The sequence below is a fragment of the Hemitrygon akajei genome, chromosome 4, assembly GCF_048418815.1.
Source record: "Hemitrygon akajei chromosome 4, sHemAka1.3, whole genome shotgun sequence".
In the NCBI taxonomy this organism is placed as follows: Eukaryota; Metazoa; Chordata; class Chondrichthyes; order Myliobatiformes; family Dasyatidae; genus Hemitrygon; species Hemitrygon akajei.
The window spans coordinates 152,320,796-152,337,602 of record NC_133127.1 but is presented as its reverse complement, the minus strand read 5'-3'; the positions used below and the strand labels follow the sequence as shown (position 1 = coordinate 152,337,602).

The following is a 16,807-nucleotide window of genomic DNA, read 5'->3' as shown; positions in this document are numbered from 1 at the left end:
TAGGGATCGCGTTAGGGAACTGGAAATTCAGCTCGATGACCTTCATCTGGTCAGGGAGGGTGAGGAGATGATAGAGAGGAGCTATAGGCAGGTAGACACCCAGGGGCCTGGGGAGACAGATAAGTGGGTAACAGTCAGGAGAGGGAAGGGCAAGAGTCAGATACTAGAGAGCACCCCTGTGGCTGTACCCCTTGACAATAAGTACTCCTGTTTGTGTACTACTGGGGGGGGGAATGGCCTACCAGGGGGAAGGAACAGTGGCTGTTCCTCTGGCACAGAGTCTGGCCCTGAGGTTCAGAAGGGTAGGGAAAGGAAGAGGATGGCAGCAGTGATAGGGGATTCTATAGTTAGGGGGTCAGACATGCAATTCTGTGGATGCAGGAAAGAAACACAGATGATAATTTGCCTTTCAGGTGTCATGGTCTGGAATGTTTCTGATCGTATCCACGATATCCTGAAGCAGTAAGGAGAACAGCCAGAGGTCATGGTACATATTGGTACCAAAGGGAGGAGGTCCGGAAAACAGACTACAGGGAGTTAGGAAGGAAGTTGAGAAGCAGGATCTCAAAGATAGTCATCTCGGGATTACTGCCTGTGCCACGCAACGGTGAGTATAGGTATAGAGTGAGGTGGAGGATAAATGCGTGGCTGAGGGATTGGAGCAGGGGCAGGGGTACCAATATTCTGGTGGGGAGGTTTGCTAAGGCTATTGGGGAGAGTTTAAACTAGAATTGCTGGGGGATGGGAACCAAACTGAAGAGGAAGAGGTATTTAGCTCACAAATAGAGAAAGCTTGGGGACAGTGTGTGAGAGAGGATAGGCAGGTGATGGAGAAGGGATGCACTCAGACCGACGGTTTGAGATGTGTCTATTTTAATGCAAGGAGTGTTACGAACAAAGCGTATGAGCTTAGAGCGTGGCTCAATGCTTGGAGCTATGATGTTGTGGTTATTACAGAGACTTGGATGGTGCAGGAGCAGGAATAGTTACTTTGATGTTTGCCAGGCTTTAGATGTTTCAGAAAGGACAGGGAGGGAGGCAAAAGAGGTGGGGGCGTGGCACTGTTGATCAGAGATAGTGTCACGGATGCAGAAGAGGAAGTCATGGAGGAATTGTCTACGGAGTGTCTGTGGGTGGAAGTTAGGAACAGGAAGGGGTCAATAACAGGGTTGTGGTGGCGGGAGATTTAAATTTCCCAAATATCAATTGGCATGGCCCTACAGCGAGGGGTTTAGATGGGGTGGAGTTTGTTAGGCGTGTTCAAGAAGGTTTCTTGACACAATATGTAGATAAGCCTACAAGAGGAGAAGCTGTATTGGGAAATGAACCTGGTCAGGTGTCAGATCTCTCAGTGGGAGACCATTTTGGAGATAGTGATCACAATTCTATCTCCTTTACCATAGAATTGGAGAGGTATAGGAACAGACAAGTTAGGAAATCGTTTAATTGGAGTAAGGGGAAATATGAGGCTATCAGGCAAAAACTTGGAAGCATAAATTGGGTCAGTCGGAAGAAATGTGGCAAATGTTCAGGGGATATTTGCTTGGAGTTCTGCATAAGTATATTCCAATGAGACAGGGAAAGAATGATAGGGTACAGGAAACATGGTGTACAAAGGCTGTTGTAAATCTAGTCAAGAAGAAAAGAAGAGCTTAAGAAAGGTTCAAAAAACTAGGCAATGATAGAGATCTAAAAAATTATAAGGCTGGCAGGAAGGAGCTTGAAAAAGAAATTTCAGAAGGGGCTATGAGAAGGCCTTGGTGGGCAGGTTTAAGGAAAACCCCAAGGCATTCTACAAGTATGTGAAGAATGTGATAAGACGTGAGAGAATAGGACCAATCAAGTGTAAACACAAAGTACACTGCAGATGCTGTGGTCAAATCAACACGTACAAACAAGCTGGATGAACTCAGCAGGTTGGGCAGCATCTGTTGAAATGAGCAGTCAATGTTTCGGGCCAAGACCCTTCGTCAGGACTAACGAAGTCCTGGGTGTTTCCCATTACAGCTTCTCCTCTTGTAGGCTTATCTACATATTGTGTCAAGAAACCTTCTTGAACACTCTTAACAAACTCCACCCCATCTAAACCCCTCGCTGTAGGGACATGCCAATTGATATCTGGGAAATTAAAATCTCCCGCCACAACAACCCTGTTATTATTACACCTTTCCAGAATCTGTCTCCCTATCTGCTCCTCGATGTCTCTGTTACTATTGAGTGGTCTATAAAAAAGCTGCCTGACTCAGCCTCGCAGACGCAGCAGACAATGGAAGCTCCGTCAAAACCAGCCTCGCAGACGCAGCACACACCGAAAGCGACCTGAGTCCGTCGAACCTCCGAGCTGACGACCATCCCCACCGGCACAGCTTCTCCAAGCACCATCCTCTGCTGAGCGTATTAAGACGGCCCCGCCAACGGCCATTGGCAACGCGACTCCGAGGACTGGGGGCCTGTTCTTCCAAGCAGAGTCCTGGACCGCACAGCAGCAGCAGCAATGAAGAAGGTCTTCCTGGAATTTCCCGATGTTTCTCCATGCTCCCATGTTTGTTTTCAATCGATTATGATTGCACACGGCACCCCACTTCACAAATAACAGACAATCAGTTCCGGAGTGGCCGCTGCAAGCTGCGTCGCATGTAGATATTAAGAAAGAGGATGTGCTGGAGCTTTTGGAAAGCATCAAATTGGATAAGTCGCCGGGACCAGACGAGATGTACCCCAGGCTACTGTGGGAAGCGAGGGAGGAGATTGCTGAGCCTCTGGTGATGATCTTTTCATCATCATTGGGAATGGGAGAGGTTCCGGAAGATTGGAGGGTTGCGGATGTTGTTCCATTATTCAAGAAAGGGAGTAGAGATAGCCCAGGAAATTATAGACCAGAGTGCCTTACTTAAGTGGTTGGTAAGTTGATCGAGAAGATCATGAGAGGCAGGATTTATTAACACTTGGAGAGGCATAATATGATAAGGAATAGTCAGCATGGCTTTGGCAAAGGCAGGTTGTGCCTTACGAGCCTGATTGAATTTTTTGAGGATGTGACTAAACACATTGATGAACGTAGAGCAGTAGATGTAATGTATATGGATTTCAGCAAGGCAGTTGATAAGGTGCCCCATGCAAGGCTTATTGAGAAAGTAAGGAGGCATGGGATCCAAGGGGACATTGCTTTATGGATCCAGAACTGGCTTGCCTACAGAAGGCAAAGAGTGGTTGTAGATGGGTTATATTCTGCGTGGAGGTTGGTAACCAGTGGAGTGCCTCAGGGATCTATTCTGGGACACTTACTCTTCATGATTTTTATAAATGACCTGAATGAGGAAGTGGAGGGTTGGATAAGTAAATTTGCTGATGACACAAAGGTTGGGGGTGTTGTGGATAGTGTGGAGGGCTGTCAGAGGTTACAGCGGGACATTGATAGAGTACAAAACTGGGCTGAGAAGTGGCAGATAGAGTTCAACCCAGGTACATTTGAGGTGGTTCATTCTGGTAGGTCAAGTATGATGACAGAATATAGTATTAATGGTAAGACTTTTGGCAGTGTGGAGGATCAGAGGGATCTTGGGGTCTGAGTCCATAGGACACTCAAAGCAGCTGCGCAGGTTGACTCTGGTTAAGAAAGCACACAGTACATTAGCCTTCATCAGTTGTGGGATTGAGTTTAGGAGCCGAGAGGTAATGTTGCAGCTATATAGGACCCTGGTCAGACCCCACTTGGAGTACTTTGCTCAGTTCTGGTTGCCTCAATACAGGAAGGATGTGGAAACCATAGAAAGGGTGCAGAGAAGATTTACAAGGATGTTGCCTGGATTGGGACGCATTCCTTATAGGTTGAGTGAACTCGGCCTTTTTTCCTTGGAGCGACAGAGGATGGGGGTGACCTGATAGAGATGTATAAGATGATGAGAGGTATTGATCGTGTGGATAGTCAGAGGCTTTTTCCCAGGGCTGAAATGGCTAACACGAGAGGGCACAGTTTTAAGGTGCTTGGAAGTAGGTACAGAGGAGATGTCAGGGTAAGTTCATTATGCAGAGAGTGGTGAGTGTGTGGAATGGGCTGCCGACAATGGTGGTGGAGGTGGATATGATAGGGTCTTTTAAGAGACTCCTGGACAGGTACTTGGAGCTCAGAAAAATAGAGGGCTATGGGTAACCCTACGTAATTTCTCAGGTAAGGACATGTTCGGCACAGCTTTGTGGGCCAAAGGGCCTGTATTGTGCTGTAGGTTTTCTATGTTTCTAAATTGGGTGGCACTTGCAGAGAGTGAGGAACAGTTAAATTTTCAGATTGATGCCCTTTCGTCAGGAGCTCATCCTTCAATCTGTAGGTCATTAACTTGAAATATTAGCTGTTTGTCTCTCCACAGATGCTGGGTGAGCAGCTGAGTATATCCAATACATTCTGTTTTAAATGGTTAGTGCAATAGCTTAATAGCATTTCAATTTATGGAATTATCACTGAATCCAGATCTAAATGATTGAAACAATATATCTAATCTGTCTTTCACGACTTTCTGTCAAATAAATTTTGGGTAAAGGAAATATAGAAGCATAATTAGTTTAATCTGCAATCTCATTGGAAGAGCTCAATAGATTAATGGTTGAAGAAGTGGACAAATTCGAACACTAATGAGTTTTACTGCATAAAGATTAAAACTATAATAGTATAAGCAATAAGATTAGAAACTGGCCTTTAAACCTGCCCAACCAATAAGTAGGGCTACAGGTGAAATTTTACACCATGTTCACTTTTCTGTCCTTCACTCTTTTCTATTGATTCCCTTTACATACAAGGACCTATTTGTTTTGGTCTTGAATGTCCTCAACAGTTGAGCATCTACTATTCTTTAGGTTAATGAATTCTCTTTATAATTTCTCCTCATCCCACTCTTAAATGGCTGCTCCCTTCAATTGAGACAGCAAACCTCAAACAGGAAACCATCTTTCTCAACATCTACCCTGGTCAAACTCTCTAAGAATATTATACCTTTCAATAAGCTTATCTGTTATCCTCCTAAACACCTGAGAACACAGTCCCATTCTTTTCAATATCTCCTTGTGAGACAGCCTTCTTATCTAGAGAATTATGCTTATGAACCTTTGTATAGGAATGTATGTTCTTCCACAAGATAATGACATCAAAACTGTGCACAGCAGCCCGAGTGTGAGTTCAATTAATTACAGCAGAGTATCCTTACATTAATAATCCATGCCCCTTTCAATAAAGGTTAACTAAATCACATTGCTGGATTGAGATCCACAGTGGGAGCTATAATGTAATCACTGTCAGGAGTATTGATGCCAACGTTGCATGATGTAAATTGAATAATTTCCACATCTTGTAATTCTGACTTTTATAAACATAGGATTCTTTCTTCATATCTATGCACTTCGTAAACATTTGCTAAATTTTGCTGCAAGAATTTTTTTTTGTAGCATATATTTTTATTTGATGCAGCCCAATGAAAAATTATATTATTTAATGGTGACTTTACCTAATCTCTTTGTCCTTTCCAGGTTTGAAGTTTGAAGAACTGCAAGCAAAATTTGGTGAAGAGTTGTTCTGCATCTGTTTCGAAGAGAATGAAAGGGTCCTTCGGGCAGTGGGCAGTACATTACAGGAATTCTTTGGGGGTTTTGATGCTTTGCTGGAGAATGCAAGGATATCAAGAAGTAAACATGATAAGTTTGAATCCCCTTCTTTCCTATGCAAGGAACTACCTGATGGTACTTTGAAACTACATTACTTGTATCCACAGAAAATTGTTGGATTTGCAATGCCTGGATTGATCAAAGCTGCAGCACAGAAGATCTATCAGATGGAAGTTGATGTGGAGCAAATGGTCAACGTCCCCGAAACTTTGACCTCTGATGGCATAAACCAGAGCAATTGCCTAACCTTCATTATCAAAGTCTATAATGATGCAACAAATGTGAACTTAGTTCCACAGGGACTAACCCACTCCCCATCTGATCTAAGGATAAGCATAAGCACTTTTTGCAGAGTTTTCCCATTTCATTTGATGTTTGATCCAAATATGTTAATTCTTCAGCTTGGAGAAGGGCTCAGGAAACAACTGAAGTGTGACATACATAAGGTTCTGAAATTTCAGGACTGCTTTGAGATAGCTTCACCAAAGATTTGTTGTACTTTTCAATGGATTCTGTCAAGGCTATCCACACCATTTGTTATTCGAACCAAGCCAGATGGTACTGGATTAGAAAGTCAAGACAAAGTAAGTGCAATGAATTGGTTTTCGCTCAAGGATGCCTTAAGAGGACAAGATTATTGAATCTGGAGCTGTTGAGAAAGCTCTCTGGCAATCCTCAAATGATATTTTTATACAGGGTCAGGCTTTGGCTGGAGCACCAGTAGGGTCTTATAACATAGCTCACAAGATTAATCTCTTAGCAGCCTGAGTTTGTTATATTCATTTATTCTGTATTTCACAGATTGCTGATGCTCACAGTTGTGCTATCTCTTCAGCTAGTTTATCTTTTTGACAGAATACAGCTTGTAGAAGAACACCAGCTTTATTTCCTTACATCCCCTGCTGTGGAGAATTAGTAACTGAAGTTCTTTGCCACAAAGCTGATATCTGCGTTGACGGTGTCTACATTAGCTGATATTAGCCATTCCTTCAGTGTAGGTGTTCACTACACACATACTGTAGTGCTTCACAATTCTTACCTTTTCTGGAATTTTACTCACATTCCTGCATAGTTTTAAAATACAGAAGAACCTTGTCACTGAGGCAAAGTGTAAGAGCTTTTCTGAGCAGGAAAAGATCCCTGGACCCTTTCTTTCAAACAACAAGATGCTGGAAATCCAGAGCAACATGCACAAAATGCTGGAGGAACTCAACAGGTCCTGATGATGGGTCTTGGCCTGAAATGTCAACTGCTTATTCTCCTCCATAGATGCTGCCTGACCTGTTGAGTTCCTCCAGCAGTTTGTGTGAGTTCCCCTTCCTTTTAATCTGTATTTTAGTATGATACATATTCTGTGATCATAGTAAACATTTGTATGGTGTACAGTCATAGTAAATAGGCAGAATAATCAGTTCATGTCCAGGTCAAGTTTATTGTCATTCAAACATATACATATATATCACAAAATCAAACAACATTTAAGCTGTCATTAAGGAAGAAATAGCAAAACATTTAGAAAGGAGTGGTTCCATTAGACAGACACAGCATGGATCAGAAAGGACAGGTCCTGTTTGACAAACTTACTGGAGTTCTTTGAGGACATAATGAGTGCAGTGGATAGTGGATGTCATATACTTGGATTTCCAGAAGGCGTTTGATTAGGTGCCCCACAAGAGACTTATAACTAAGATACGGATGCATGGAGTTGGAGGAAGTGTATTGGCATGGATAGTGGATTGGTTAACCGACCGAAGGCAGAGAGTTGATATAAACGGGTGTTTCTCTGGTTGGCAGTCAGTGGTGAGTGGGGTGCCGCAGGGGTCGGTGCTGGGCCCGCAGCTGTTTACCATTTACATTGATGATTTGGAAGAGGGGACTGAGTGTAGCGTAGCAAAATTTGCTGATGACACTAAACTGAGTGGAAAAGCAAATTGTACAGAGGATGTGGAGAGTCTGCAGAGGGATATAGATAGGTTAAGTGAGTGGGCCAACGTCTGGCAGATGGAATACAATGTTGGTAAGTACAAGATCATCCACTTTGGAAGGAATAATAGAAGAATAGATTATTATTTAAATGGTGAAAGATTGCAGCATGCTGTTATGCATCGGGACTTGGGACTGCTTGTGTATGAATCGCAAAAAGTTGGCTTGCAGGTACAACAGGTTATTAAGAAGGCAAACGGAATGTTGGCCTTCATTGCTAGAGGGATTGAATTCAAGAGCAGGGAGGTCATGCTGCAACTATACAGGGTACTGGTGAGGCCACACCTGGAGTACAGTGTACAGATCTGGTCTCCATACTTGAGGAAGGATATAATGGCTTTGGAGACAGTGCAGAGGAGGTTCACTGGGTTGATTCCAGGGATGAAGGGGTTAACCTATGAGGAGAGATTGCGTTGCCTGGGACTATACTCTCTGGAGTTCAGAAGAATGAGGGGGGATTTTTATAGAACCATACAAAATTTTGAAAGGGATAGATAAGATAGTAGGAAAGTTGTTTCCATCGGTAGGTGAGACTAGAACCACGGGACATTGCCTCAAGATTCAGGGGAGAAGATTTAGGGCAGAGATGAGGAGAAACTGTTTTTCCAGAGAGTGGTGAATCTGTGGAATTCTCTGCCCAGGGAAGCAGTTCAGGCTTCTTCACTAAATATATTTAAGAGACAGTTAGGTAGGTTTTTACATTGTAAGGGAATTAAGGGTTATTGGGAAAAGGCAGGTAGATGGAGCTAAGTTTACGGACAGATCAGCCATGATCTTATTGAATGACGGGGCAGGCTCGATGGGCCGGATGGCCTACTCCTGCTCCTATTTCTTATGTTTATGTTCAACACAGTATATATAACTCACACACAACACTTAAAATAATATTACCACAAATAAATTAACAAATAATAAAATACATTCCAGAAGACGGCATCTCAACCATTTATAGTCAGTTGCTGTCACATAAATATCAATACCATACACTGTAAAATTTGCTATCTGATATTTCAGAAACTTGATGCTTCAATACCTGACTCATGTTGACCTGTTCCCTATGCTCCTCTTGAACTTATTAATGCCCCTAGCCCTTAGTTCCTGCACTCTCTTTAGGATAACATTGTTCACTGGCTCACAAACAAGAGAACATCCACAGATGCTGGAAATCTAAGCAACACGCACAAATGCTGGAGAAACTCAGCAGGCCAGGCTGCATCTATGGAAAAGAGTACAGTCGATGTTTTGGCCGAGACATCGACTGTACTGTTTTCTCTAATTCTGCTGAGATCCTCCAGTATTTTTTGTGTATCGTTCACTGGATAATCTGTGAATTAAAATAGCAGTGTAGGAGTGATACACAGCCTAAAGAATCTGCCAGTCTCGTACCGCCAAAGTTTTTACAGTACCAGATTATTGGAGCTTACCTGGAATTTGCACTGGTGTAAGAGAAATAGATGAATGGAGAGCATAAAGTGCATGCATTTTGAGATTAAACCTATCTGACTATTCAGTAGCAAATGATCACCTGGTAAAAAAGTGGCAGTTTTTGAGAGAGGAGAGAGAAGAAACTACGACTGCGAATGAAAGGACAAACTAATTAACAAAGAGGTAAGACAACCGTCACTATGTGATGGAGCAACAGCATATTGATCCCTGTCAAACTAGTTATGATTGAGGTAGATGTGGAGATTTGTCCTGTAGCAAAGTCAATATAGGAAACCTAGCCAATTTCTGTCAGGAGGTGGCGGCTACATCCAATCCTGTGAAATATTGTAGCACTGTCTGGAGAAGATAGTACAATATAAGGTAGTACTATTGCCTACATACCTGGCAAATAGTCTAAAGCTGCATGCTGCCTGACAGTCTACTGAATATCACTTTTACTGCTTATCCATCTCATTTATGGATGAGAAAGGCCATTCTGTCCATCTTGTTCATCCAGACAGTATTTAGCAATGCTGCACTCAATAACTGCAGATGTACTTAGCAATGTTGAAAAGCTTCTAATTATCCATCTCAATAGTGGTTCCTAGGCATGTGAATGTGCAGAGAATGGAGGGATATGGGCATTGCATGGGCAGATGGGGTTAGTTTAGATGGGTATTTAATTACTAATTTATTTGGTTTGGCAGATTATTGTGGGCTGAAGGGCCCGTTCCTGTGCTACTGCATTATTCTGTGTTCTACAGTGTGTTTAATCCTTTTCCAGCAGCCCTGGGAAAATTAGAAATCTATTACACACACACACACACACACACACACACACACACACACACACACACACACACACACACACACACACACACACACACACACACACACACACACACACACACACACACACACACACACACACACACACACACACACACACACACACACACCCCGTTGTTAAGTAAATCCCTTCTGATGCACGGGAATATAGTCTGACGGTTGAATGGAAGATGAAGGAATTCTGCCTCTGACACTTCCTTAGAAATACTGAGCGTGACAGTAGCCTAGATAATTTCTGAAGGATGTGGAGGTGAAATTCCTCAATGGCAAGAAGAAACTCGAAGTGCCTTTCTACCTGCGGAGAGGGGGGTTGAGAATAGGCTGCCTGGTGCTTCAGCCTTGCATCTTGCAAAAGGATCTTTGTCCACAAACGTGGATAGACTGCAACACAGCTCTGCGGCAACCTCACCAGTGTATATGATAGGAGGCAATTTTTATAACCAGCATTAGGTAACAAGAGTTATAGAGAAATTCAGCATGGAAGCAAGCCTTCAGCCCAACTCAACAATGAAAGTGGTAGGAAGTGGTCATGTTTATTACTGTGACGTTACTTCCCAGTGTTACAGCCTGCTGCATGCACTTAATTCAATCGGCTATTCTGAAATTAGTTCAGTGACTGATAAAAATACTAAGAATGAGGATAAATAGCCAGCTGATAACTTCATTAAATTAAAGGAATGAATTTAGTTTGTTTGGGCATCACAGGTTAGATTGTGATCCACAGTGTCCACATCGACAGTAACACTCTGTAGCTCTAGTAGCTTTGGCTCAGACTTGATGAGCGAAAAGTTTGAGATGTGGACGTGGCGGTACTTCAGGAAGTGGGAAGGATACATGGAAACTTTGTTCGAAGCGGTAGTTATACCCCTGAGACTAAATGCTAGAGAAATGGTACTACAGTTAGGGCCAGAGCAGGGGACATGTGAAAACAAAATGAAATTCATCTGAATGCAAACATCTTCACAGCAAGATAGACAAATTGATAGCATAAATAAGAAACTTTACAGACACCAAGTTGAGAAATAGCTTGAGGAATGAGGGAGAGGGAAAATGAATGAGTTACCTCAGTGGTTACAGGGAATCTAGAAAATAAAACAGAATTAGGCAGGATTTCAAGTTCAGTTTGTTGTCGTTCAACTTTCTTCATGTATACCAGCAAACGAAACAACGTTCTTTCGGACCAAGGTGTACCACATGGTACATATAACTCATACACCTAACATATAAAGTAATATACCACAAATAAATTCACAAATTATAAGTTACGGCACAAGTTAAAAAGTAAACAGTATGATGCTACTTGTGATCCCTGCGTGATGAGACCTGTGTGGTGGCAGAGAGTTCAGTAGTCTTATGTCCTGGGGGAAGAAGCTGTTTCCCATCCTAATGGTTACTGTCCCAATGCTAAGGTACCTCCTGCCTGATGATAGGGGTTAAGGAGGTTGCTGGACGGATGGGAGGGAGCATTGACAATGTTAAGGGCCATGTGTACGCAATGTTCCTGAGGAATATCTCTGAAGGGTGGAAGGGAGACACCGATGAATCCTTTGCAGGGACTTGTGGTCAGATATCTTGCAATTCCCGAACCAGACGGTGATAAAGCTGGTCAGGACACTCTCCACGGTGCTTGGTTAGAATAAGGGGCGGGGGGAATGCCTCATTCACCTCAATCTTCTCGGGAAGTGGAGATGCCACTGTACTTTCTTGACCAAGAAGCTCTTGGTCCCAGAAACTCAATGCTCCACACGGAAGAGCCACACATGTGCAGTAAGTAGTAGTCAGCCTGCACCATCCGAAAGTCCACAATTATCACTTTGGTCTTGTCCACATTGAGACTCAAGTTGTTGTGCTTGTACCATTCCATCAGTCGCTGTAGCTCCTCTCTGTATGCTGTCTCATCGTCACTGTTGAAGAAGCCAGGCACTGTTGTGTCATCAGTGAAACTGATGATTTGGTCTTAACTGGATCTAAAAGTGCAGTCTTGTGTCAGAAACGTGAACAGCCGTGGGCTGAACTCGTCTCCTTGGGTGGTGTCAGTGCTCAGAGTGATGGAGCTAGAAATGTATCTGCAACACAAACTGACCGTGGCCTTCCTGTCCAGAGGTCCTGGATCCAGCTGCAGAGAGATGTTGAGACCCACTGAGTGCAGTTTACCCAGCAGCTTATGAGGGAACGATCATATTGATTGCTGAGCTGAAGTCAATAAAAAAAAACATTCTGATTAATGAGACAGTTTCCAGGTGGGACCTGATGGAGTGAAGTGCAGAGGCGATAGCATCAGCAGTGGACTGATTTGGGCGATAAGTGAACTGGAAGGGGTCCATTGCAGCAGGAAGATGGGATTTAATGTGATCCATAACCAGCCGCTCAAAGCACTTCATTGTTGTCAAGGTCAGTGCCACTGGATGGTAGTTATTGAGGCAGGTTACTGTTGCCCTCTTGGGCACTGGGATGATGGTGGACACCTTGAAGCCTGTGGGGACAGTGGACTGTTCCAGAGAGATGCCGAGAATGTCTGTTAAAACCTCAGTTAACTGGTCTGCACAGTCCTTCAACATCCGACCAGCTACATTATCAGGGCCCAGAGCTTTGGACCATAAGACCATAAGACATAGGAGCAGAAACCAGGCCATTTGGCCCATCAAGTCTGCTCTACCATTCAATCATGGCTGATCCTTCTTTTTTCTCCTCCTCAACCCCACTTCCCAACCTTCTCCCCGTAACCTTCGATGCCATGTTCCAATCAAGAATCTATCAGTCTCTACCTTAAATACATCCAATGATCTGGCCTCCACAGCTGCATGTGGCAACAAATTCCACAAATTCACCACCCTCTGGCTAAAGAAGTTTCTCTGCAACTCTGTTTTGAATGGATGCCCCTCTATCATGAGGCCGTGCTCTCTTGTCCTAGACTCTTCCACCATGGGAAACATTCTTTCCATATCTATTCTGTCTAGGCCTTTCAACATTTGGAAGAGTTCCATGAGATTCCCCCCTCATCCTTCTAAATTCCAGCAAGTACAGACCCAGAACCATCAAACGTTCCTCATATGATAACCCTTGCATTCCTGGAATCATCCTTGTGAACCTCCTCTGGACCCCTCCAATGCCAGCACATCTTTTCTAAGATGAGGGGGCCAAAACTGTTCACGATACTCAAGGTGAGGCCTCACCAGTGACTTAAGAACTTTTTAAAAGCTATTATTAATGCTTTTTGAGATAGTGATTTAGATGCATATCATATTTTTTACTGAGTTAAGTATTGTATGTAATTAGTTTTGCTACAACAAGTGTATGGGACATTGGAAAAAAGTTGAATTTCCCCATGGGGATGAATAAAGTATCTATCTATCTATCTATCTATCTATCTATCTATCTATCTATCTATAAAGCCTCAGCATCACATCCCTGCTCTTGTATTCTAGACCTCTTGAAATGAATGCTAACATGGCATTTGCCTTCCTCACCACCGACTCAACCTGCAAGTTAACCTTCAGGGTGTTCTGCACAAGGACTCTCAAGTCTCTTTGCATCTCAGATTTTTGGATTTTCTCCCTGTTTAGAAAATAGTCCACACATTTATTTCTACTACCAAAGTGCATGACCATGCATTTTCCAACATTGTATTTAATTTGCCCATTCTCATAATCTATCTAAGTCCTTCCACATCCTACCTGCTTCCTCAACACTACCTGCTCCTCCGCCAATCTTCGTATCATCTGCGAACTTGGCAACAAAGTCATCTATTTCATCATCTAAATCATTTATATACAGCATAAAAAGAAGTGGTCCCAACACCGACCCCTGAGGAACACCACTAGTCACTGGCAGCCAACCAGAAAAGGATCCTTTTATTCCCACTCGCTGCCTCCTACCAATCAACCAATGCTCTAAACATGTTAGTAACTTTCTTGTAATACCACAGGCTCTTAACTTGGTAAACAGCCTCATGTGTGGCACCCTGTCAAAGGCTTATGAAAGTCCAAATATACAACATCCACTACATCCCCTTTATCATATCCTGCTTGTAATCTCCTCAAAGAATTCCAACAGGTTTGTCAGGCAAGATTTTCCCTGAAGGAAACCATGCTTCAGGGAAGAGCAAGAAGATAAGATGTGAGAGAATAGGACCAATCAAGTGTGACAGTGGAAAAGTGTGTATAGAACCAGAGGAGATAGCAGAGGTACTTAATGAATGCTTTGCTTCAGTATTCACTATGGGAAAGGATCTTGGCAATTGTAGGGATAACTTACAATGGACTGAAAAGCTTGAGCATGTAGATATTAAGAAAGAATGTGCCGGAGCTTTTGGAAAGCATCAAGTTGAATAAGTCACCGGGACCGGATGAGATGTACCCCAGGCTTCTGTGGGAGGCGGGGGAGGAGATTGCTGAGCCTCTGGCGATGTTATTTGCATCATCAATGGGGACGGGAGAGGTTCTGGAGGACTGGAGGGTTGCAGACGTTGTTCCATTATTCAAGAAAGGGAGTAGAGATAGCCCAGGAAGTTATAGACAAGAGTGTCTTACTTAAGTGGTTGGTAAGTTGATGGGAAAGATCCTGAGAGGCAGGATTTATGAACATTTGGAGAAGCATAATATGATTAGGAATAGTCAGCATGGCTTTGGCAAAGGCAGGTCGTGCTTTACGAGCCTGATTGAGTTCTTTGAGGATATGACCAAACACATTGATGAAGGAAGAGCAGTATATGGATTTCAGCAAGGCATTTGACAAGATACCCCATGCAAGGCTTATTGAGAAAATAAGGAGGCACGGGATCCAAGGAAACATTGCTTTGTGGATCCAGAACTGGCTTGCCTACAGAAGGGAAAGAGTGGTTGTAGATGTGTCATATTCTGCATGGAGTTCAGTCTCCAGTGGTGTGCCTCAGGGATCTGTTCTGGGACTCCTACTCTTCATGATTTTTATAAATGACGTGGATGAGGAAGTGGAGGGATGGGTTAGTAAATTTGCTGATTACACAAAGGTTGGAAGTGGATATTGTGGACAGCTGTCAGAGTTTACTGCAGGACATTGATAGGACGCAAAACTGGGCTAAGAAGTGACAGATGAAGTTCAACATAGATAAGTGTGAGGTGGTTCATTCTGGTAGGTCAAATATGATGGCAGAGTGTAGCATTAATTATAAGACTCATGGCAGTGTGGAGGATCAGAGGGATCTTGGGGTCCGAGTCCATAGGACACTCAAAGCTGCTGCGCAGGTTGAGTCTGTGGATAAGAAAGCGTATGGTGTATTGGCCTTCATCAATCGTGGGATTGAATTTAGGAGCCAAGAGGTAATGTTGCAGCTATATAGGACCCTGGTCAGGCCCCACTTGGAGTACTGTGCTCAGTTCTAGTCACCTCACTACAGAAAGGATGTGGAAACCATAGAAAGGGTGCAGAGGAGATTTACAAGGATGTTGCCTGGATTGGGAAGCATGCCTTATGAGAGTAGGTTGAGTGAACTTGACCTTTTTTCCTTGGAGCGACGGAGGATGAGAGGTGACCTGATTGAGATGTATAAGATGATGAAAGGCATTGATTGTGTGGATAGTCAGAGGCTTTTTCCCAGGGCTCAAATGGCGAACATGAGAGGGCACAGTTTTAAGGTGCTTAAAGGAGATGTCAGGGGTACGTTTTTTATGCAGAGAGTGGTGAGTGCATGGAATGGGCTGCCGGTGATAGTGGTGGAGGCGGATATGATACGGTCTTTTAAAAGACTCCTGGACAGGTACGTGGAGCTCAGAAAAACAGAGGGATATGGGTAACCCTAGGTAATTTCTAAAGTATGGACATGTTCGGCACAGCTTTGTGGGCCGAAGGGCCTGTATTGTGCTGTAGGGTTTCTAGGTTTCTATGTTCATGCTGACTTTGTACTATCTTGTCCTGTGTCATCAAGTACTCCATCATCTCATCCTTAACAATTGACTCTAACATCTTCCCAACCGCTGAGGTCAGGTTAACTGATCTATAGTTTCCTTTCTGCTACCTTCCTCCTTTCTTAAAGAGTGGAGTGACATTTGCAATCTTCCAGTCCTCTGGTACCATGCCAGAATCCAATGATTTTTGTAAGATCATTTATACTGCCACCATAATCTCTAATGTTACCTCTTTCAGAACCCTGGGGTGCAGTTCCTGTGGTCCGGATGACTTAAGTACCTTTAGGTCTTTCAGCTTTTTGAGCACCTTCTCTCTTGTAATAGTAACTGCACCCACTTCTCTTCCTTCACACACTACAACATCTGGCATACTGCTAGTGTCTTCCACAGTGAAGACTGATGCAAAATACTCAATCAGTTCATCAGGGATCTCCTTGTCCCTCATTACTATTTCTCCTGCCTCATTTTCTAACGGTCCTATATCCACTCTCATCTGTCTTCTATTTTTTACATACTTGAAAAAACTTTTACAACCCACTTTGATATTATTTGCTAGCTTGCTTTCATATTTCATTTCTTCCCTTCTGATTCTTTTACTTGCTCTCTGTAGGTTTTTAAAAACATCCCAATCCTCTATCTTCCCGCTAACTTTTGCTTTGTTGTATGCCCTCTCTTCCATTTTTACATTAGCTTTGACTTCACTTGTCAGCAATGGTTGTACTATTTTGCCATTTGAGTATTTCTTTATTTTTGGAATACACATGTCCTGCACCTTCCTCATTTTCCCCAGAAACACATACCATTGCTGCTCTGCTGACATCCCTGCCAGTAGCTCCCTCCAATTTACTTTGGACAACTCCTCTCTCATACCACTGTAATTACCCTGAGAATATTGGTCCCCCTTGGGTTCAGGTGCAACCTGTCACTTTTGAACAGGTCATACCTCCCCCAGAAGAGATCCCAATGATTCAAGAACCTGAAGCCCTGCCCCCTGCACCAGTTTCTCAGCCACGCATTTA

General features: G+C 43.3%; 1 protein-coding gene across 2 annotated transcripts in view; it reads left to right on the top strand.

The window, feature by feature from the left end:
• The window catches only part of gucy1a2 (guanylate cyclase 1, soluble, alpha 2), a 183,206-nt gene that overhangs the window by 74,273 nt on the left and 92,126 nt on the right, over nt 1-16,807 (top strand). For both annotated transcript variants that reach the window (XM_073043630.1, XM_073043628.1), the window contains one exon: nt 5,515-6,233. In XM_073043630.1, the coding sequence (XP_072899731.1) occupies nt 5,515-6,233 (719 nt within the window). The remainder of the gene's footprint in view (nt 1-5,514; nt 6,234-16,807) is intronic.